The sequence below is a fragment of the Taudactylus pleione genome, unplaced genomic scaffold (genome assembly GCF_031769625.1).
Source record: "Taudactylus pleione unplaced genomic scaffold, aTauple2 ptg000170l, whole genome shotgun sequence".
Classification (NCBI taxonomy): Eukaryota; Metazoa; Chordata; class Amphibia; order Anura; family Myobatrachidae; genus Taudactylus; species Taudactylus pleione.
The window spans coordinates 5,389,178-5,412,887 of record NW_028284572.1 but is presented as its reverse complement, the minus strand read 5'-3'; the positions used below and the strand labels follow the sequence as shown (position 1 = coordinate 5,412,887).

Here is a 23,710-nt window from a genome sequence, read left to right as displayed (position 1 = left end):
CGCGACATTCAATTTGAGACCGGATACAGGAACCAGGTATGTCAGGGGCGTAAGGGGGGAGGATAACTTACTTTTCCCCAGCAGCTGCGTTCTGCAGGCGCTGGGTAGGGGGTCCTGCTTTTCTGACCTATCAGCAGTGATCGGCAGCACAGCAGACAGAGGGGGAGAGCATGCTGGTAAGTAGAGGGACCGGAAGGTCCCTCTGAGAGCAGCAGCTGCAGGAAGATTCTCTTCCTGCTGCCGCTCTCATGTTTATCTGTCTGAACTGAATTTTTCGTCCAGTACAGATAAAGAACTGCCTGGTGTGGGCAGAAAATTACGTCCATGCCAGGCAAGTGGTTAAGGGATTTAATTCCCTATACAGGGGCGTACTATAATTTCATTAAACTTCTTTGAATAGTGCAACTGTTTTGCTAGACTGCACATTGATACTCCATTCTTGGATTACAAATATACCTATATATTGAAGATTTTTTAATTGAACTATGGAGTCACATTTCTGGTTGGATTAAAGACCCTAAAAGAGATTATTACACTGTTATTTTCTCTTAATAACCATTTCATAGAGAGATGGGGGTAAAACTTACTAAAAGGCGTTTTTGATTCCATTTAAAATTGACCAAAATAGAATGAACATCCCCACAAAATCGACCACAGTGTTTCTATTCAAAATAGATCATTTACTAAAAGTCGATTTTTGGTTCCATTCTGATCTCAATCGTGCATTGGTTTCTATTTGAATTTCTACTTGAAGTTCTAAATGTATTCTATTCACCCTCAATAGAGCCCAAAATCGATCCAAAATAGACACAAAATCATACAAAAGCATTCCTATTGGCCAATACATGTCACATGCACTGTATTACCCACAAACACCTGTATCCCAATGCTAATTTGCATATCAACGATTTTTTTTAAGTAATTGTTATGCCTTTAAATGCCGGATTTATACAGCCAAAGTGTTCCACATGCTTTTCTCCCATGTTTTTTTTCCATTATAGAGAGTTTTCAGACAATTATACATTAATTAAAATCAAGTAGAACTGTTTCTGATGGTTATATTGAAAATGGTGATTTTGGGTCGATTTTTGGTCTGTCTTTGTTCCGTTTTCAAATAGACTGTTAGTAAATAAGCTTTTTCTACTGATGTCTATGGAGAAGTACCAATGGTCTATTTGAAGTTCTATTTGTGTGTGAAGTCTTATTTCTGGGGATTATGGGGGAATTTTGAGTTGGTTTTGCCTTTATGTGTTTTTTTGGAGCATCTTATCTTAGAGCATAACTTCTAAGTGTCAAGGAGACCTTAATGCATTCATGATCTGTTACTGTTTTGTAATTCAGTTGAGAGATTACAGCTTCTGGGCCAATGATCCCCAATGCTTGCCTGTTTTCAGCCAGCACTGGTCAGACAGCAGCTATAAGTACAGTGTGCTGAAGCACCGTTATGTGAATAAGCCGTATTTCCTGCAGTTCCTCTTCACACCAGGCAATGGCCAGGTTATTTTTTCTTATTAATGCTCTAAGCAGTGGTTCTCAAACTTGGTCCTCAGGACTCCACACAGGTCATATTTTTCAGATCTCCCAGCAGGAGCACAAGTGTATTTATTACTCACTGACACATTTTAAAAGATCCGCAGGTGGAGCTGATTATATCACTTGTGATTCTATGAGGAGACATGGAAAACATGCACTGTTTGGGGTCCTGAGGACCGAGTTTGAGAACCTGTGCTCTACTTCTTTATTGCCTTGCATATGTTTTTTTTCAGTTTATATGGAATACAGGTTGAGTCTCCCATATCCAAAATGCTTGTTACCAGGAGTATTATGGATATCGGAATATTCCGTATTTTGAAATGGGACCAAAATCTAAAAACAGAATGCATTTATATTTTATATACACCGTATACACACAGCCTGAAGATGATGTTATACAATATTTTCAATCATTTTGTGGCTCAAACAAAGTTTGTGTACATACATGCAATTCATTTATGTTTCATATACACCTTATGGTGCATACACACGGTCAGATTTTTCCTTCAGATATGAACGATAACGATTTAAAAATCGTTCAGTCGTTCATATCTGAAGGAAAATCTGACATATCTGACATGCCTGAACGATGGACGATTTACAATGCGCGTTCCCGTTTGTCAGATAACGATATCTGACATCTGATGTGTTTGCAGTCAGACTTGGACGATTCCATTCATTGTAATGCAGTCAAAAATCGTTCAAATCGTTCAAAACTTTGGTAAAATCCTTCAAATCGTTCAATCGTTCATCTGACAAATCTGACAAGTCTGACAAATCTGACCGTGTGTATGCTCCATTATACTCAGAAACAGAAAAACGTTTGCCATCGGCGCTAACAATAATATACTGCAAATCTGTGTGTGCAGCAAATAAAACCAAGGGGATTTTGTCATGATTTTTTTTTTTAATTCAGTAGTTTTTATTGATATTTTTAGACATACATAAACAAATAAAGGAAAAGTAAATAAAATAAAATACAAGAATATACTCATCAAATATAGGACAGATATGAAAACCAAACATATCAAATGTTGAGCGTAAACATAGTATAATACAAGAGATTACAATATGGTATATATACATAATATAACAGTATATATTGTACAAAGTCCAGGAATGATGATGTTTGTCCATGCAAGATGACGTTTTGCCTCTTTCTGAGTTCCGTTTTTTTGGAGGGAAAAATCCGAACTCGGCGTGCAAACTCGAACCTATCCAAGCCTGCACATCCCTAATTTGAACAGGTGTATTTAGATTTACAGAATTGGCAAATGAAGGAGGAGACGAAACATCATCGGAGTAGCCATCAAGTGCAGCAGAGGGTATCCAATATTCCACTTTCTGAGACTTAAAGGAGATCGGCCAATCAGTAACAGATGTGTCGCCTCCTTCCAAAATGAGAACATGAGTCTCCATTTCAGGACATCGAGCCACATCTTGGGACAAACTATAACATAAAGATAAATCTTCTTGCAATCTCATCACTTGAGCCGCCAGCCTTGCTCCAGAATCTGTAATAGCTTTGAGGAGATGAATCATAATATACAGATGGTAGTACAGGACTTCAGGAGATATGAACCAGGATATGCAGTGCAGTATATATAGATATATGACTGGGAGCTTTATATGTCCCACTGCACAAAAATACCACACAGACCAGCAGCTAATATCAGCAAGGCAGAGAAAGTCAGAAATCACAGGAAAGTTATATCAGCAGGAATATCATAAATGCATCCACCTCAGGAAAGCAGACAGAGCAGGCAGAAGGATCTTCAGACACACATATAACTTCCCTTGTACAGGACCAGAAATCCAAAGGATGACCAGATTAGATAGCGCAGATCCTGGGTGATTCTCAGGACAGGAATACTAGGTGCTTGCAGATATAAGCACCAGACCTAACTAATCAATGTTGATTACATTGATTCTATATGATCCAGTGTCTAATAGTAATAGCAAGCCAGCAGAATTGCAGCAGTCCACAGCAGTGACTCCCACCACCTTATATAAGCAGGATTGGAACCAGGAGACACTGTAGAGTCTGTGGTGGATCCAGGATTAGCCAGAATTGAAATCCAAGATGGCGGCCATCACCAGAGTTGTGACAGAGGAGAACAAACAGCTCCCAGTACTCAGCAGCAGTCAGCCTCAGGGACTCCAGAATAGCTTCAGGACATGAAGGGGTAAGTAACCCAGCAGATACCACTGTCAACTCACGAGTGGGAGTCTCAGGATGTTAGACTACGTATATAAGGGCCGGAAAGCTATGGAGTTAACCTCCTACACCATGCCCGTCCTGGCAACGCCCCCCGGATTTTGTCATGATTTTATCAAAGCATTTAAGCCTACCGGCAAGGGACCCCTTTTTTTCTGCAGGTTCCTAGACTAGCAAGTTTTTGTATACATTTATGGCATTAATATTGCCACGCTGCTGGTACCATGTATAATATGGGTAAAACCGAGCACGGGCATATTTATTTTCTACCTTACACACAGAGCCTGAAGGTAATTTTGTACAATATTTTAATAATTTTGTGCCTTAAACAAAGTTTGTGTACATTGAACCATCAAAAAGCAAAGGTTTCACTATCTTGGTCATGCTAAAAAAATTCCGTATTTCGGAATATTCCGTATTTCAGAATATTTGGATATGGGAGACTCAACCTGTAATATGGAATTCTTTAACAGTGAAGAAACAAGGTTGAGGTAAATTGTCCGTAAAATGATAATATTGCATCCATGGTTGGACATTGTATTTACATGTTACTCATTGTCCAAATAATTGCTGTTATTTTCTCTCCCTTCTTGTCATCACCTTCTCTCTTCAAATATCTTGGAGATATTTTTGGTCTGTATTTTAATGTATGACAGTTTCTCAATAAAATATGTTTTAAGAAAACAAATGACAAAGAAACCTCATTTTTAGACTATAATGCTACTTTTCCCACTAGTCTACCTCCACTTTGATTATATATTTATAGAATATGGAGTTAATTTTCAGTAAAAAATATATTTAGAATATTTTTCTTTAAGGATAAAAAAAGTCATCAGTCTGGCGTACTCATGCACGCAAGGCCTAAGTCCGCCAGACCCTGCCACAACCAGCATCTGGGTTTAACCCCAATAAATAAAAACAGTGTAGAAGTCAGACTATTCAGAAAAAGCAGCGACAAGACAAGTTAAGGCATGCTTGCCATGAACCAAGTGGCAAGTGTAGGGGACTTGCATCCTTATGAACCCCAAACCTTGGCTTTGTGCAGCAAAGAACAGGGCCATGATCATGCGATTTCAGTGAATTGGGTGCAATCTGGGAGAGTTTCCTGCCCTTCTGGGAGTCATGGACACCCCAGATGTTTGTGTTATTATACTGCTTGCTTTTATGCTCTAATTTATGTCCATTTTGGGAATTAATAACATCATGCACCTACTTTGCTGACTACAGAATCCAGATGAGTGCTAAACAGCATATGAGATAACAGGATATTTTTACATGCTTATGAGCTTTATCCTATTATTGTACTTAGTGTGACTTCTGTTGTATTACAAAATATTAGAGAGGCCTGTTTAATCAATCAAACAGCAAGTCCTCGTTGGTGGCTGGAGTGGAGTAAAGGTCCTTTTGAGAGCTCCAGACAACGCATTTCGGATATGTGTCCCTTTCTCAATGTGGATCCAACCACCAGTGGGGACCTGCTATTTGATTCATTGAACAGGGAACCAGGCCATGTACACCTACTTTATGTTATAAGCTTCAACTTCAGCATAACTCTAGTAGGAGACTGGGGGAAACTTTGGAGGAGATTTTTGTATTTGAATCCTGCATCTGTTTTTACTCTTGTGAGTGCATTTATGCATTTATACAAGGTTGGAAGAAAAAAAAAATATTTTTTTTTTTACCCTTTTTTCTGTTTTAAACCATTTTTTTTTTTGCATTAATGTTTTAATGAAAAAAATGGAATCTTGCATGTTATATTAGTACTGTGAAACATTACTATGTAGTAGAAACCTTGATAACCATGTTTTAATGCTTTTCAACCTGGGTTGGAAAAAAAAGCATTGTTTTTGTTTTAAGCATTTGTTTTTCCAACCCTGTTTGAATAAATCGCCTTTACTAATAAATACAGTATTTACATCTTTTTCTTCCACATGGTTTTATATATGTCAGTCTGGGGAGACCATTCAAAGGATATATATTATATTCCTGTAAGAATAATACCATAAGGGGGATCTCTGGTGTTGGCATCTCTCATCTCTCAGGAGGAGGGGCATTAAATACTCATCACTATTTCCATCTGAATTTGGCACATAAAGGGGATTTTATCCAAGAGTATTACACTGTTTGTTATTGTTATTTATTTTTCTATGTATCCATGGGACAACATCTTCTGGATAACTCAGCACCAGACCACTCTACAAATCTTTTGTTTTATCCAGTGCAGCATGTTCAGTAAGGTGCTACACTGCTACATAGGGCCGTATTGAATTGCCGGCAAAAAAGTCCCGGACTTTTCGCCTGTCAGACTTTCCGCCTACATCGCGTGTTTTTGGCGAAAACACTTTCCATGCGCCGGCCGCTTTTCGCCGTATTCAATTCCAAAGGATGCGAAAACGCGTCCCGGCAAATCTTAAACAGGCTAAAAGTGCTGTCAGATTTGGGGCAATCAGCCTGACACCCCCCAAAAGATGCACTGACATGGGGGATCACTATGGATACTCCCGTATAGCCCTGCTGAAGGTATGTGGGGTGCTTAAATGCTCTCAGTTGCTGCTATTTAGCGTCTTTACACAAGTTTTGAAAAATTGCATTTAGCAGGGTTTTTTTAAAAAAAATACTACTCTTAGCAAATTTGAGGTACATGAAAATGGGTGCAAGCATGGTTAAAAATTGCTAAAGTGAGATTTTAAAAAACGTCGAAAACGCACCTTCAGCAAATACGTGCAACCAAAAAAACACCTGGAGCATACTAGGATTTCTCCCTGGAGTCTATTTCGCTAGTTTTTAAGTTTGTCCTCCAACTTTGAACTTTTTCGCCCCCAAAACAAAAGTACTTTTTTTGAGGGGTTAAAAAGTATTTTTTAATCTTTTTTGAAGCAGTTTACCTTTGGGACTGTCTCAAGGCTGCAGGGGTGTTCCCGCAACTCTGCACCCTTAATTCTACACTGTTTTCCGCCTCCATTCAGATGCAAATCTTTTCAGTTGGTTACACTGCAAAGACTTTTCGCACCGGCGAAAGTCTTCGCAGTTGAATACGGCGGAAAGTTTCCGACAGGTGAAATGACGTCATCTGCGAAAACTTTTCGCCGAAAACAGCTTTTCGCCGGCAATTGAATACAGCCCATAGTTTGGTGGGCTGCATATTGTTAAATGGTTAATTGCACCACTGAGGTTTCCACACTATCTAGTTTCTTTTCTGAGGTATTATACAGAGTCCTCTTTTTCCTTCCTTTTATGTATAAAAGGTAATATGTCTCTAAATAATATTTTAAGTGTGATCCTTATTTTCATTCTGTGTTCATTTGTTTGCAGGTATTCCAGTCGATGTTGTAGTCAACATTTTTATTAACAGTTTTGGATCCATCCAAGAAACAACCATGGTAAGCATATTGTTTGTTATGTCATTATCTATAATAATTAATAATGTACCATTGTCTCTGTCCCCCAACTGTCCCAGCATAACTCTACTCACCCATCAATTTCAGACAGACATGTTTTAGGAGAACAGTATTGTAAAGTGTTTGCTAATCAGCAGTAGTATTTATTCATAAACTGGCAGAAAAGTAATAACAATATAATCATTTCACATTTGTTACAACAGCCCTGAAGTCTTTTGTACATGTAGGAGAATGGTTGGTAACATGAGCACAGCAATGCCTTTTTACTTCCAACTTGACAATATACAGTAGTACTATCTTAAAAGGTTTAGGAGACTTCCTACTGCATTTGAATATTATGATTTGGCTGGGGTACTCGGCAGTAGCATGTTGTATCTGGTAGAAAAGCTTTTCATGGGAAAGGTTCACTTCCTACAGCTTTGGATAGGTGCAGCCCACTGCTGCCTAGTCTCCTGGTCTTTAATAAAGGGTTAAAAATAGGCTTAAGGTGCGTACACACTACACGATATGCTCCCTGAGCGATATCGTTTAGTGTGTCCCCGGCAGGCTATGCTCAATGTCGTTCATGACATTGAGCACAGCCGCTGAACGATATCATTAACGATATCGTTCAGCGCCGGGCTCTCTCCCCCATTCCCTGACATGCAGCAACCTGACGAGGTCGTCAGATTGTGCTGCATGTTCAGGCGATGGACAATGTCGGAAACGACCAGCGGGAGTGCGCATCGCTGGTCATATCCGACATAAAAGTGCACGATTTGTGCACGATTACTGAGCGATTGCACGATTACGATGTCGTAATCGTGCAGTCGCTCAGTAATATCGCCCAGTGTGTACCCACCATTAGTCTTGTGCCTATTAGTACATGGGCACATATTTAACCTATCTTATACTCCAACAATTACGCTTACATTGGCCCTAGTTCTAATTCAAACCGGTATCCTGACAAGTAACATAGTTTAAATGTGCCAACCCACTTAGATTTTATCGTTTTTCTTAAATAGCAAGTTTTATACCTTTTTAACATAAGGCTGAAACTGATTGTCTTATAGTACCTTCCAGGCAAAAGGACTGAGGCCCTGATTCAGAGCCGGACCTTCTGAAAGAGCGCTCGCTCTGAATCATGGCATTTTTTTTTTTCTTTTTTGGAGCGGCCGTCGCTAGCCGGGTCTCGTGCATGCGCACGTCGGAGCCGGCTCCGGCATGCGCAGTGGCCTAACATCGACCCGCTCAGCGCTTGCGAGCGGGTCTGAATCAGGCCCTGAGTTTCCTTCACAAAATTGCTCTGTGGGGAGATCTAAACAGCTGTCAGTGTGTCTCTCCTAAACCAGTCAGTCAGGAAGCTCCTCAGTGGTCACGTGATGACAAAGGCAGGAGGCTGCATTTTTATGAATATTGATTCAGCAACAAAATGGCTGTGTCCACAGCGTGACGCAACAGGTGCATTTAAACTTAAAAGAGTAAGTTAACCAGAAAATACAGCATATATAAAAAGTTCCAGATGAGCCTGGCAGACTCTGCAGTGGATGACATAACTAATATGTCCTGCAGACCTCCATGTTTTAGTGTATTACATGTAGATGTTTTCTCCTGCAACCACACTATAAAAATAAGCAGTCACATAAACATCAGAAAAAAAACTATTTTCCAAATTGAAAATCAGAGAACAATCTTATAACAACACATTGCAGCATTGCTATTATACATCCCTCTGTCGTCGTCTTTCTGCTTTGAGTAGGAAGGTGCTGCTTTTGTAGAAACACTGAGACAGGAGAACATCCTCTTTAATGCATGTGTTGTCACAGTCTACTGCTAGGAAATATTTATTAGTGTATGAAGTTCTCCCAGCTGTAGAAACTGGGGCAGAGATCTCCGCAAAAAAAGGTAACATATTTATCAATATGATGTCCTATTCTTAGAAGTATGAAGGACACTTTCTTTATCAGTGTTTCTCTACTGCAGCTGTTACACTGTGGAAAAATGACCTAAACTAATCAGAAGAAATAAATATTTTCAATTATCAAGCTAAAAAAAAGACATCTAAAAGTAGTCAATTGAAATGATATAAAATTGTGCAATTTGTTATTTAAAATGTGTTTTAACATGCTTTTGGAGTAAATGAATGAGATCCCTTGAGCAAAGCTGACGTTGTGATGTCAGGTCATTCCAATATGGTAGAGAAACTGTATTATTATAGTGAAGTGTCCAAACGCTCTAGTGCAACATTAGATACTGCAAATGCTTCCGTTTGTTACCTAACACAAAGACAGATGTGCAGTCGTAACAATCAGCCCTTCTTGGCGTTCCTAATCCTGAGCAACTCTGCTTGTGCTGAATATCTTTCACTTATTTTTTAAAAAAATGGATCACAAACGCCAGTGTGTGAAAATTCTTGTGATCAGCAGAAATTTACCATCTTATTACTTGGGAAAAGCATCGTGTTATAAGTCTGTTTGTTTGTTAAAAATATCCGATGGCCTATATTGAGAGAAATATTTTTATTTTAATAAGGATTTTAGGGGGTCTTTTATTTTACTAAGAAACATATTTTAGTTGTCAGTTTATTATAGTTTATGCTTTATTTGTAAATTGGCAGGGGCTTTGATAACACTTACAATTATACAAGGATCACTGTGGTATCTATCAGCCACTCAAAGAAGTCCTGATTTGTTACCATTACCACAGAACAGGGAGAACATTAGAGGAGGGGGGTTGGCCCTTCGGTAAACTCCAGTCTTCTTGTTTGGCAATGCCAAACACCAACAACACCAGGCTAGGGGCCTAAGCTTCTCACCTTGTTTTAGTGTGCTTTTTCTTTTCCAGTCAGCAGTCGTTCATACATTTGCACAGTTGTACTCATTTACAAATCTCTCCTAAATGTGATGCATGGAGAAAGGATTGAGCAGAGGGTGAAGTTAATGTGTGGGGATAGTATAATATATATATATATATATATATATATATATATATCTGGATCCATCACCTTCTGCACAGTAGTTAGTCATCCCATTGCCCTTCGAAATAGACTAATGACACACCACATACGAATATTCACAAGAACGGCGGCACTCAGGGATTAATAAATAGACAACACAACCATCATTTTCTTTTTTTTATTTATTTCCCTTAAAGTTGGAGTCCTTCATTTAAAAACAATAATGTAAAGTTGTAGGACAGCATCATTATCATAAAATGTACTTTGGGATATAAGTCTATTGTTAAGGCACAAATACACTCATTTTTAATGCATCCACACTTTGTTTCCATGGTTGCAGAGGTTGCTTAGAAGTGCCAGTTCTTAAAGGCGCTTGGTAGAATTTCAAAGTACAGACTACAGTTTAAATTATGCTTTTATCATTTTATTTAGTGTTGTTACCCCTTGCATCTAAGCTATGGTCTGCTTCAGTTCTGTCTGCTTTACACCACAAAGTTAAATAAGACTTTAAGTGTATATTAGAAGGCATACAAAATTGCTGTAAATGTACGCTTATTCTAAGGTCTTTTCTACAGAGTATGGGAACGGAACTCACATGAAAAGTAAGTACAGAAGGAAAGGCCACGTGTTCTAAATGAATAAACTAATTGCTCTGGCATTGGAATGTAGGTTGTAATATATCATAAATGCTTTCTGTTCTTCACTTGCACTGTGGCTAATCTACCTGTATAAAGTAACCAGAGCAATTTGTAATTGATTTAGTTTACCTTCAAGGAACTATAGATAAAAAAAATACTGCTCTAGACTGATGTCAGATATTTCGGGACCGCTAATAGAGTACTTGGAACATGATATTAACTCAATGCACAAGTTCAGATTTTTTGGCCAATCAAAACAGTGGCAATGGCATAAAGCAAGCACTCAGAAGGATACCTTTTGATCTTGATCCTCTCCCCCTTCTCTGATTGGGATGTGCATTTTACCACACATTCTTTATACTTAATATTTCCTTTTTCTTGGCTGAGAATCTTATGTCAAGGATCTCTCAGCACCACTAACTGGAGCCATCCACATTTCTTTTTTTTATACATTTCACAGAAGAATAAAGAGTGAGGCATTCAGCTGAACCTACAGCCTTGCCATGTGCTGTCAGCTACTTGGCTCAGTATCTGATTGATTTTTTTATTTTTTTTTGCCTCTAGTCTATATTTGTGCTGCAACTGATGTTTGTACCTGGTATTCACCTTCTAATTTCTGCAGGTTAGCATGATAAACTCCATCTGTACTTGTGACTGCTGGTTTATAATACCATACTCTGTAAGTAATGCAGGCTGTTTAAAATATACATCATTTGTGGTTGTGATTTGTGGTTCATTTATTAGCTTTAAACGTATAGATAAAGTATATTATCACCTAGGTACAGGTTCTGAGTCATGGAAAGGTTTTTGTCACAATGTTACTCTGTAATATACCCCATTACTTTCCTATAGATGTAACCATCTCTGCTAATCATTGTACTATGATTTTGTACCCTTTGTTGAAATTTTAAGGGACTTTAATATGTCTGATGCAGAAAGTAGTCTGAATTAATTATCATAAATAGGTTAAATAACTATTGTTGTAAAGAGACTAATATTATTTGAGGCTCCAGCCTCTTCTTTGCTTTCCAAGTATGCAGTCTCTATGACGCATATACTGTACAATTGCTAAATCCACCTGACAGTCTGCTCCCTTAGGCACATTGGCAAGAGATATTTGTGGAAGAGATCAGCGAACAGGCTAAGGAGTTGCTCTTGGCGAATGTTAGTAAGGCATCGTTTAATTTATGTAGAGCAGAGTTAGTAGATGTTTCACTTGTCTTATCAAGTTCCAAGTATGTTTCCTTGACATTTCCTGTCATCTACAAGATAGTTTTAGGGTAAGTTTTTGATAAGGCTAACCATAAGTTGACAATATCTACTTAAATAAAATAACACTCAATACTACAAATCCCAGAATAGTTATAATAGGTAGGCACCAGATATTAACTCTCAGCAAACAGTCCTGGCTGTTATTTACATATATTTTTGGCATAGACATTAATTTTTATTTTGGTAGTGCTAATGCATGGCTAGGTTGCATGCCTAACAATCGTTTATGACGTATTTGTACATGTGAGGTTTGCATGTTGTTCCAGTTTTTGGGTTTTCCCTGGATGCTTTGGTTACTTTTCACAGTCCAAAAACATACTGGTAGGTTAATTGTCTCCTTTGTTTTTCCTGCATTGATCAGGAAACACAAGTTTTTTAAGCCCTGAGCTCCTCCCCAGTACCATCATGCAAGAACAGTTGTGAACTATCAGTGAATGCTGACACAGGTCCTTGCAAATTATTTGACATTTTCCTTTGCTACCCATGGGCCAGGCGTACTAGATCCTAGCACCCATATAATAAATCCTGCAATTTGGAAATGAAAACTTCCATCTGATAAATGCCAGTTTGCACAGTATGTATTTAGGGGTCTATTTACTAAGCATTGTTAGGAAAAGTGAAAAGTGATAAGGTGTCAGCCAATCAGCTCCTAACTGCCATCTCACAGGCTGTGTTTGAAAAATGACAGTTGGGAGCTGATTGGCTGGCACCTTATCACTTTTCACTCTTCTCTTTTCACTTCTCCTAACACTGCTTGGTAAATAGACCCCTTAGTGAGTAGACCATGTAGTAAGTAAGTGGTAGTAGATCTAAAGCACTAAAGCAAGAATTTGGTGTGGAGGCAATCATTTTAGATGGATTAATGATGAATAAAATATAGTTAGGAATGTAGGGCAATCTCCAGATTCAGTCCGTCTACCTGAGTGAATGGGTGGTTTTTGCAGCGACTTACCTGAGACAGACCACTTCCGATTGTTCACTGCATGTATTGGACGCTTTGTTACATCTTATTCTGGTAGGCGCTCTGACATTTGATTTTAGGACATGTGTAAGTTTTATGTATGGATTTTAATATTTTTAGAACTTTTCTGTTTTTCAAAATATTTTATTGCGGATGGAGCAAACATAGGGCCTGATTCAGAGCCGCTCGTAAGCGGCCGCTCGTTCGTTCCGAGTGATATTTGCACAACTGCGCATGCGTACGGATCGTAATACGCATGCACGAACCAGTCAGTGTGGCCGAAAATCGTTTGTTCGCTAAATAGCGAATGCCTGCTATTTTGAGTGACAGGAGGAGGCGTATGTGGGTGGTAACGGGGGAAGGTGCTTGAAAACGGGGAGTGGAGATCTGAACGCAGGCGTGCTTAAAGGTCAAAACGGGCGTTTTAAGGGTGTGCATAATTAATACAGCAGCGTCATTGACCACGTCACTGGGTTATTTTATAGTCAGAACTGCTCGCAAGATTGCGTTAGGAAAAACCAACCACAAGAATAGCGAGCAGTTCATACGCTGGTCGATGTACTCGATTAATCTAATAAATAGCGGACATAACGTAGGATGCGAGCGGCCAGGGGGCGTAGTTTTCCAAAAAACGACCGCATGTTTTGTTCGCTCGTTCAGACCTAGAGGCGTGAACAGACCGCAAAGAGCGAACGGTTCATTTGAATAGCCACCCCTTTTTTCTGAACGAGCAAGCGCAAATAGCGTCCGGCTCTGAATGAGGTCCATAGACAGGAAATCAGACATACATAGACATAGGCATAGCATTACATACAGTATCAGAATATAAAAATATACAAAACAAAAATATAATACAAAACACATAAACAAAGATATATTCATAAATAACTAAAGTAGGCATGGTCAACAAAACTACCTAGTGTTCAAGAAGTAGTGGATAAATCAATAGCTGTATCCCCCCAACAGCTGTCTTGTTTCATACCATTGGGTGGAATGAAAACATTTATGCAGTTGTCGTTCCAGGTCAGCTGATAACAAATCAATATAGCCCTCCCAGGCTTGAAAGAATTGTTCTGTGCTCGCGACTATGTGTAGAGCGGCCTCCAGCCAGTCCATGTGGAATGCATAAAATAATTTGGCATGGAACAAGGGCATACTAAGGGGAGCAGTAGAGAAAATACATTTATGTGCCACCGCAGATATAATGAGCAAAACAATTTTTACTACAGTCTGATGGAAGGAGGAGTGGTTCCCAGAATTGCCCATTCTGCTGACAGTGGTAAATAGTTAAAAATATGTGTTGTTGCAAAATGGCGAACTTGCAGCCAAAAGTTAGTTATATGGGGACAATCCCACATGCAATGGAAAAATGTACCTTCCAGGGCTCCACATTTCTATGTAAACCTCTGACTCTGATATTCCCATCAGAAATATACGATGTGGCCAGAGGTACCCGTTATGAAATATATTATAAAACATTTCTTTATACATGTTGGAAGACATAGTACGCATTGAAACATTTTTAAAAGGTTTTCTATAGTAATCTTGGGAAAGTATGTAATCAGGAAGAGAAGTAGTCCCAGATCTATGGGAACATGTAGAAGCTTGGAGTGAATCGATATTGCCTTTCTATCCAATAGGGGCCTAGATAGCATAACATCGAGAGGGTTGGACCAATCCTGAAAAGAAAAATATCTTATCACTGAACTAGCATAATGCTGGGGCTGATAAAGTACTAGAGTCTGGGAAGTAGAATGAGTATATTTATCCACCAGAGCTTGTATACGAAGAACAGATTTAGTAGTAGTATCCACCGGGTTGGGTACGGGATCCCAGCGGTCAGAATCCTGACGCCGGCATCTCGTCAGGGTTTGGATACCAATACCTGTCGGTCGGTATCCTCCGCCTCTCACTAACCCTCCCTCACCGGAGCCTTAACCTAACCCTCCCCCCCAGTGCCTAAACCTAACCCTCCCCCCCAGTGCCTAAACCTAACCCTCCCCCCTTAGTGCCTAACCCTCCTCTTAGTGCCTAACCCCTTACCCCACTACTTGCCTTTGGGATGCCGGCACCGGGATTCTGACAGATGTCAGGATTCCGGCGAGGCATTCTGAGCACCAGAATCCCAGTGGTCAGTGTAGCCCTAACCACCAGTGCCCTGAATATGAAGATACCTTTTGAAATCCAAGAAATAAATGGGGCTATAGTCTGACCATTCTGAAATTTGGGGTTAGCCACTAGTGGCAAAAACAAGGAGTGATGGCTGTTTAAACCTCTGCGGTGTCTTGTGAAATGCCACACTGTCCAGGAGGACATTGATAAGGGATTTTGAACAATAACATCAGGGATTTATTGTTTATGAGGATATAAAAAGGAAAGAAGATATTGGTGAGGTCAAAATGATTGATCTATGTGTATACTGTAGGTCAGTCTGGTGAATCCAGTCTCTAATACATAATAACGTAATATTCCGGCATGGCTGTATAGTTCCATTTGGGAAAGTTTACACCACCATTGGCAGGAGCTTGTTGTTATTTGAGTAAGCTTATTCTTCTTTGAAAACTTTTAATGTTTTAAAATAAATGGTATCACACTACCAACATTTTATTTAATTTCCTGTCCTACATCACTGGACGATGTATGAGGGGAACATCATAAGGACCATGGTGAATTGAACCAGGCTGTCATTCATTCAGGCTTATATTTTGTGCTTGTAAGTAGAATATCTTACGGGGACCGTATACCTAATGCCGGCAGTGGTTGATGTGATCCCCACATGTTGATAGGCTCCATTCACATTTTGGTTTTGTACAGTAAGTACATTATCCTAAGTGGACATTGAGACAATCCCACTGATGTGGTGACAAATTTCTGGATATCACCCCTTCCACTTTTTACACTTTATATGCCATCTCTAATTATGATAAAATACTATTGTGATTTTTTTTCACGGTTCTACTGAGTTGTACAACCTCCAGGAGCACAGGAGAGAGATCCCATCACAGAGAATTATTTGCCTGAGGAAGGGATGTATTGTCTATTCAGATGGTGGCTGCATGACTTTACACAAATTTTTTTGTACTTTTAAGTTTGGTCAGTGCAGCCTAAGAACAGGTCATTTTGGACATGTATTGATTTAACTAATGTTGCTAATGGAGTGTCAAGCCGGTCACATCTTACTCTGTCCTTTTTAGTATTTTTGTTAATGATATTGCAGATATCAGTGAGTACTGGGTATTGCATTGAGTGGTGTAGAAGAAAGAATATAAGCAAACCAGCAGAAGTGCAATTAAATCTACAACACACGAAAAATTAAACTTAAATCCAGGAGGAAATAAGATTCACATTTTTTTTACTAAAATAATGTTTTTGTTTTGATTTGACATTATGACATGGATCTAAGGGATCTCCTAAACAAAACCTACCTGCAAAGCTTGGTTAGTCAAAGAATTTTGTCTTAATATGGTGGAGAGTGTAGCTGCAATTTAATGGACAATCTAGTTATATCTTTTTAAGACATAGGCCCTCATTCAGACCCACTCGCGAGCGGCTGTCCGCTCGCAAGTGGGTCGATGGTCCGCACTGCGCATGCGCATGACGGACGGAGCTCCGTCGTGCGCATGCGCGAGACCCGACGAGCGAAGGACTTTCCTTCGCTCGGAGTGTCTCATCAAAGGGGGCGTGCTGTCGATGTTGACTGACAGCACGCCCCCTTTGGTGGGCGTGCCGGGGGCGTGCCTGCCAGACGGAGGCGTTCCCAAGGGAACGCCTACCGTCTGAAGCCGGCCCCACTGACATCACTAGTGATGTCAGTGGGAGTGATTTTGGCTCTGATAGAGCCAAAATCACTCCTGGCCTTGCGGTTGAAAAACTCAACCGCAGGCTTTTGCTCGCAGTTTCGATGGTCGCGATGGTCAAGACCATCGCGAAAATCATCCTGCACGCTCGTATATGCTGTGGGTGGTGACCCACAGCTATACGAGCGTCCAGGAGGACGCTCCATATTAATGGAGGTGGGCACTGATTCAGAGCGAGCGCTCTGGTCAGAGCGTCCGGCTCTGAATCAGGGCCATAGTTGCCTCTACTGTGGGTTCCAAATAATTTTTATAGCCTTCAGGGATGGCTGTTGAGAGCATCCGTACACTCCCCGCTGTAAGTGATATAACTATTAGATTCGAGGATTGTTCAATAAGTTTCCCAATGGACAAAGAGTATTATATTTACAAACAAAGTGAACATTATATTTTTTCAAAGTATTTGCCAAAGGAGTTTATGCAAAGTTGCATGTGCTCAAAGCACTTGATGAAGCAGCTTGACCAGTCCGTAGCAGGTATGTCTTCTACATGCTGGATGAAGGTCTCCACTGCAGCTTCTGGTGACTCAAAATGAATCCCACACATCTTGCATTTGATTTGTGGGACCACGAAGAAGTCAAAGGGGGCCAGGTCTGGACTGTACGGTGTATGACCAAGCTCCTTGATGCGTTCACAAGCAAGAAAATTCACCAGTGTCCTGGACTTGTGGGTAGGTGCAGTGTCTTGAAAAGGGCACCACGAGCTTGAGTTCCTGGACGGCTCCTGAAAATGGCTTTTAGCACTTGCAGCAGACATTGGCTGGCTTACCAGTCCCCAGTGACTGGACGCTGCTGTACTAGTGGCACAGTAGCTCTGCTGTACTAGTGGCACAGTAGCTACATGACCAGTCTTGGCCACAAAAAACAGCCACCATCTTCTTGCCCACATTAGGCTTGCGTCAGAACTTCTGCGGTGGTGCTCCTCCAAAACTGGTTGTTTGGTCTCAGGGTCGAAACTGAAGATCTAGCATTCATCACCACTGATGAATTCCCAGACAGAGATTGAGCGACCGCCATCAAACCTAGCTAGCATGTTGAGACACCAAGTCACCCGAGCATCCTCCTGCTCGCGAGTCAGCTGATGGGGCACCCAGCATATAGAAACCTTGCTCAGGCCAAACTTTTCTTTGGTCAGATAGATCCCTATGAGATGCCTATCTCTAACTGGGCCACAGTCACCCTGGCGTCCACCTCAACTATGGCCCTCACGGCAGCAATCCTCAGGTGATGGAGGTCACAGGTCGGCCGCAGAACCCCCCTCATCTTTCAGGGTCCATCTCCCGTGCTGAAATTCTACAAACCACTCAAACACAGTGGTTTGGAGCGGTGCTTCCTCCCCAAAAGCAGATCACAGTCGGTCAAACTCTCCTACTGTCGCAGGCCACTCTTGTAGTCATAGAACATCATGGCTCTCCAGTGGCCTCTGTTGAGCTCCATAACAATTTTGTGAAGGAAGTGAACAAGCTGACTACTTCGGTGTGCAGTGCTGCTTATGTACGGTTTTGTACTCCGAAATTTCACAAAAAAATTACAGTTCACAAGCAGATAGTCAGATTGTGTTTACTCTACCTATGCACTACACAATTTATTGCACACCCCTCGTGATTAGAGGATCAGATTAAAGCATGCGGCTGTAGTACACGGTCACAGAATTCCAGAATCTGTAATTATTATCTCATGATACATACTTTCCTAATGAGCACTGAAGTGATTAAATCAGATTTTATAATTTATTATGTACAGGAATATAAGTTGGATATGCTTAAAACAAACAGAGAATATGAAGGTGTACTTCAAAAAGAACACTGACAGGAGAAATACAAAATGTAATTGAATATAATCCGGATTAATTTATGTGTGCAAATTGCTGTAATTACTGTACCCAGCTTTTCAGTGTTTCCAAATGAGCAGCCATGGCAAGTTGTAAAACAACACTGCAGTTATCACGATTGAAATACATTTGATTGTTTTACAGGATTACAGGGTCAATATCTTCCTAAGGCAGAGATGGAATGACCCTCGACTTAAGCTTCCTAGCGATTTCAGGGGCTCGGATGCACTTACAGTGGATCCAACAATGTTTAAGTGTCTCTGGAAGCCGGATTTGTTTTTTGCAAATGAAAAGAATGCCAATTTTCATGACGTCACCCAAGAAAACATCCTCTTATTTATTTTTCGTGATGGAGATGTACTTCTTAGCATGAGGTGAGATTTCCTTGTTTTTTTTGCCTCTAATGTTTAGTCATCCCAGAGTTTTCTTTTAGCAGAAGATTTATTGGTGGAAACTTCTTGTAACACGATGATTACTGGACTGTGAAGGTAATAAAGAACATGCAATAGAGTATTTATTCAAAATATACTTCTGCACTTATTTGTGAGTGTTGAAAGACTGCGTAACCTGGTTGGTGTGTAGGTAAAATTGAGGTAATTTAAACTATGTTTGTGCAAGGTCATAAATTGACTTTTGCATTGAAGTTCAAATCTTGTTAAAAACCTTTCAATCAGGAAATGTGGTGTTGGAACTTTGTAGAGCAGAATTTCTCACCTCTGGTCACTTATTAATGCCAAAAGGTCTTGTTTTATTTATGAGTGTAATCTCCTTCTCTCTCTCTCTCTCTCTCTCTCTCTCTCTCTCTTGAACAAGATCGATATTGGACGCTTATTGAGCAATATATGGGATTATATTGTGCTGTAGCACTTGTTTCCATCTTCTCTCTCTCTCTCTCTCTCTCTCTCTCTCTCTCTCTCTCTCTCTCGTTAATGAGAGAGTTAAGGGGCCTATTCACTAGGCGACCTGAAAGACTGAACGTCTAGCGTTCACACCTTCAGGTCGCCGAGGTGCGTCATTCATTGCAGGAGTCCGACCTCCTATCTCTGAACATGCCGAACCTGACGAGCGTCGTCAGGTTGACGGGCATGTTCAGTAGATAGTCGGGGTCGGCAAGGACCCAGCGTGCACGCGCATCACAGAAGGGATGCTAAAATTGCAATTATTATGCTTTTACCAGAACATAGGATTTTACACTCACCTTAATATTCAATATTCATAGTTGCCCAGAATATGGCTAACTGCATGCAGGCAGATATGAGAAGATACGAATGTTGAAATGGTGTTTGTTTAGTATATGTAGATGACTGTTCCTCTTTAATGAAATAAAAAAAACAACATGTATTTAATAGAAAGACATGATACAGTATATGTAGGACATTGCTAGCAGTATTTCATAGCTTCATTATTAGCCTATGGGGTATATTTACTAAAGTGAGAGTTTTTAGAATTGGAGATGTTGCCCATAGCAACTAATCAGATGGTAACTTTTATCTTCTAGAAGGTGCTAGTTAAATGTTAAGTAGAATCTGATTGGTTGCTATGGGCAACATCTCCACTTCTAAAAACTCTCAGTTTAGAAAGTATACCCCCTAATGTTTGGAGCATACAACTTATTTTATATTGCTACAAAATGCATTTGTAACTATTGCTTTACTTGGTTTTCTCAAAATTGTAATAAAGTATGATTTTTATTCTATTAAGGTTGTCCATTACCTTGTCCTGTCCTTTGGATTTAACCTTATTTCCAATGGATACACAGCGTTGCAAGATGCAGTTGGAAAGTTGTATGTACCTTAAAATTTATTTCACACTTTATTGTAGTACATCTACAGTCCAAATTGTTTACATTCATATTATTTTAACTGTAATGTGATTTTATTTTTTTAATCAAGTTCTTTCAACTTATCTGTCTAAAAGTCATTTCACATTTACATTTTGGAATCTGCAGGGCAGAGAAGCAGGCCACTTAGCATTGGGGTTGATGTCACAGAGGTGATCTCACTAGCAAAGTGCAACATGCATAAGTACTCAGTCGCTCCTATGGTGACAGGTTGAAGTGAAGGGAGAATTCTCCAAGCAGTTCAGAGAAGTATAATGAAGCTCCGAAGATACTGCGTTTATTGTTTTCTAAGGTTAATGGCTCTCGTGTGACGGGAGGAGCATTCCTTCTCCACTTCTAACTGTCACCAGGGGAGCAATTGAGCGCTACAAACCATGTTCTTTTCTTTCTGAAAAAGCGTTTAGAGAACCCAAGTGACTCAGTTCTGACAACATTTATTCATCAATGTGTTATTTATGGAATTATTAGGTGCCAATGCATCATTTCTCATACATATGAACCATATGCATAATACTGATAGCTGTCCTCTTCAATCTATGTGTGGCCATGTTTTCTATAACTTTCTTACTTAATTTCTGTAAAATTTGATTCTCAATGAGCATCTTTGAAAAGTATTTTCATGTAAATAGAAACATTCTCATTCAACATTATGGCCATTGGAAAACCAGGATTTTCACTTTCACCATCATAGGCCCCATTTAAAGTAAGGTGTAAATTCAGTTAGTAGGTGTACTTTTGCCCCTTGACAAAACCACATTATAATATATTTATATATCTGGGTACATATTTTCCCCTTTCACGTAGATTTGCTCCTATCTCTAAACCCTAGATAATGTCACGCACTGGTGAATACATTGAGACCTGCAATTGTACAGCAACAGATTAGTTATAGGTTGTCCACCTAGTACTAGCTTGTATAATACTACATTACACATTTGTTTTTGCTACAACACACTATGGGCCAGCTGATGCTGAGTTCAAAAGCTTCAGCGTCCAATATTGCTGACGTATAATACATTCACAAGATAGAAACCCCATGCAATTGTAACCTGTACTTATGCAAATGTTGCAATTTGTGTGCAGATCTGCTCCAGTAGCAAATGTGCCAGATTTATGTCAAGTATACATTAGATACACTAGCGCCTAATTTTTCTTAAACATTACTTTTGATATTGAATTATGCAAGCAATGACGATAGTGCACCGATCAGCTTTAGCGATGAATCTGCAATCAGCAGCTAGCTAGTGCTAGTGACAGTCGCCATCATCAGCAAATATTTGCACATAGCCCCCCCCCCCCACATTAATAGTTTTGACAGATGTATATGCTTTTTTGTGCAGGTCTGCGACAGTTCACAATTACACAAGCACGCCGTTACTGTATTCTGCCTGTGTTGGACAGCCCCTTTCTTTCCTCAGCCTGTGTCTCCTGTCTTAGTTGGTCACAATAGTCAGATTCATGCAAATCTTCATACACACATATGTGTGTGGCCTATTTTCTCTGCAATGCTTCAAACCAATTTGCTTATATTACACTATGCAAATTAACGGACGTTTATCTCATCAGCTGCTATATGTATTGCCATCTGTTCATTGATCAACTTCTAAGAAGATACATTAATTTTGGTTTTTACATGATTGTGTCCTCTGCCATATATAATAGATTGTAACTCCTATCTATCAATTTTCTAAACCTTAATATGAACTGACATGTACAGTACACACATATATACTGTGCTGAATTGAGAACTCATTATTATCCTATGTCCTGTTTCTGCCTTGAAAGTTATGTGTCCTCCTACATCTATCCTCAATGTGCCATGCAGCAGGACACGCCTGGCGTGAGTCAGCTACCAGCTCCTGTGCTACTCTGCTAGCGTTGTCACATATGAAATGAATCAGCACAGTCTGCTGGTGTGTCCTAATCACATCGCATTGCGACTTAGATGCATTTTCTGTAAAGAAAAGATGTGAAAAAGACCCCCGCCAGTAGCAGACTCTCACGGGACCTGTGCACTGAGAGGTGCTGTTTGGTGCGACGGAAGCAAAAATTTGCGAGGACACATCTGTATTTATATATTATTACTAATGCAGAGAAGATACTTGTCTCTGAATCGAACTTCACTGTGTGTCTCTAGAACAGATACAGTAGTTCGGACTTTCTGAAGGCTCAGTAGGTTTAATAGAAATGTGTGTGTATATCGCTGATATATTTTTCATTTGTTTGTCACAAAGTTGGATATACAACGGATGATTTGCGGTTTATTTGGCAGTCAGGTGACCCTGTACAAATGGAAAAAATTGCTTTGCCTCAATTTGATATTAAAACAGAAGACATTGAATATGGTAACTGTACAAAGTACTACAAAGGCACTGGTAAGTAGAATTGATCCTATTCAGTCAAAAGATTTAAGTATTTGTTAAATAATTCAGTCCTACTCCATCGTCAACCCCCCTACACACACTTCTCCATGCCCAAATCACGAGTCCCCACTCACGATCACGATGCGATGCGCGTCCCCGCTGGTCGCACATCGCATCTTCACATCTGCCGTGCTGTAGGGCTGATGTGCCCATCTGGGACACAATGCACTGGCTGCACGATAGATCTTGTCAGATTGGACATTTTTTACTACAAATCGTGTGTAGGACTGCCAGGGCCCTGCCGGGGGAGAGTTCAAGGGAAATCGTACATCGTGAGCACATCGCCAAGTGTGTAGGCACCTTAAGAGTTTCTAATGCCCAGTTTTCTCTTATGCTGCCTGTATTCAACTCAGGGTGCCCTGATTTAATGAAGTGGGTTGTCTAGTTTTCAGAATAGTATGATTGTTTTATACTACTATATTATTCCCGAACATTGTATGCATTTATTTAAAATTTGTAAAAAAAAAAATCTTAGGTTTCTAAGATAAAATCCATTTTTATCTACAAAAACGATATGTCCAGATTCTTGCTTTTTGCTGTTTTGGAAAGGGGGATTAGTGTCGGAGTAAGAACTACATAGTATTCTTGGTGGTGGGTATCAAAAACAATACAATAAAAGGAAAATAAAAATACTTTCTTGCATATTCATTTCTTGAATATTAATTTTCTTGAATATTAATTGTTCATTTAAACAAACTAATGGTATTTTCTTAAAATCCAAAATGACTAATATTAATGTGACCAGTCCAAAATGTGCAAATAGGGTGAGGAAAACCTCAGTGGAAAATGGGATGTGATTTGCTTCATC

At 39.8% G+C, this 23,710-nt stretch overlaps 1 protein-coding gene across 1 annotated transcript in view; it reads left to right on the top strand.

The window, feature by feature from the left end:
- GLRB (glycine receptor beta) overlaps positions 1-23,710 on the top strand; it is a 118,397-nt gene that overhangs the window by 78,046 nt on the left and 16,641 nt on the right. The window contains exons 4-7 of the mRNA XM_088475314.1: positions 7,064-7,131; positions 18,784-19,013; positions 20,341-20,423; positions 22,714-22,854. Coding sequence (XP_088331440.1) covers positions 7,064-7,131; positions 18,784-19,013; positions 20,341-20,423; positions 22,714-22,854 — 522 coding nt within the window. The remainder of the gene's footprint in view (positions 1-7,063; positions 7,132-18,783; positions 19,014-20,340; positions 20,424-22,713; positions 22,855-23,710) is intronic.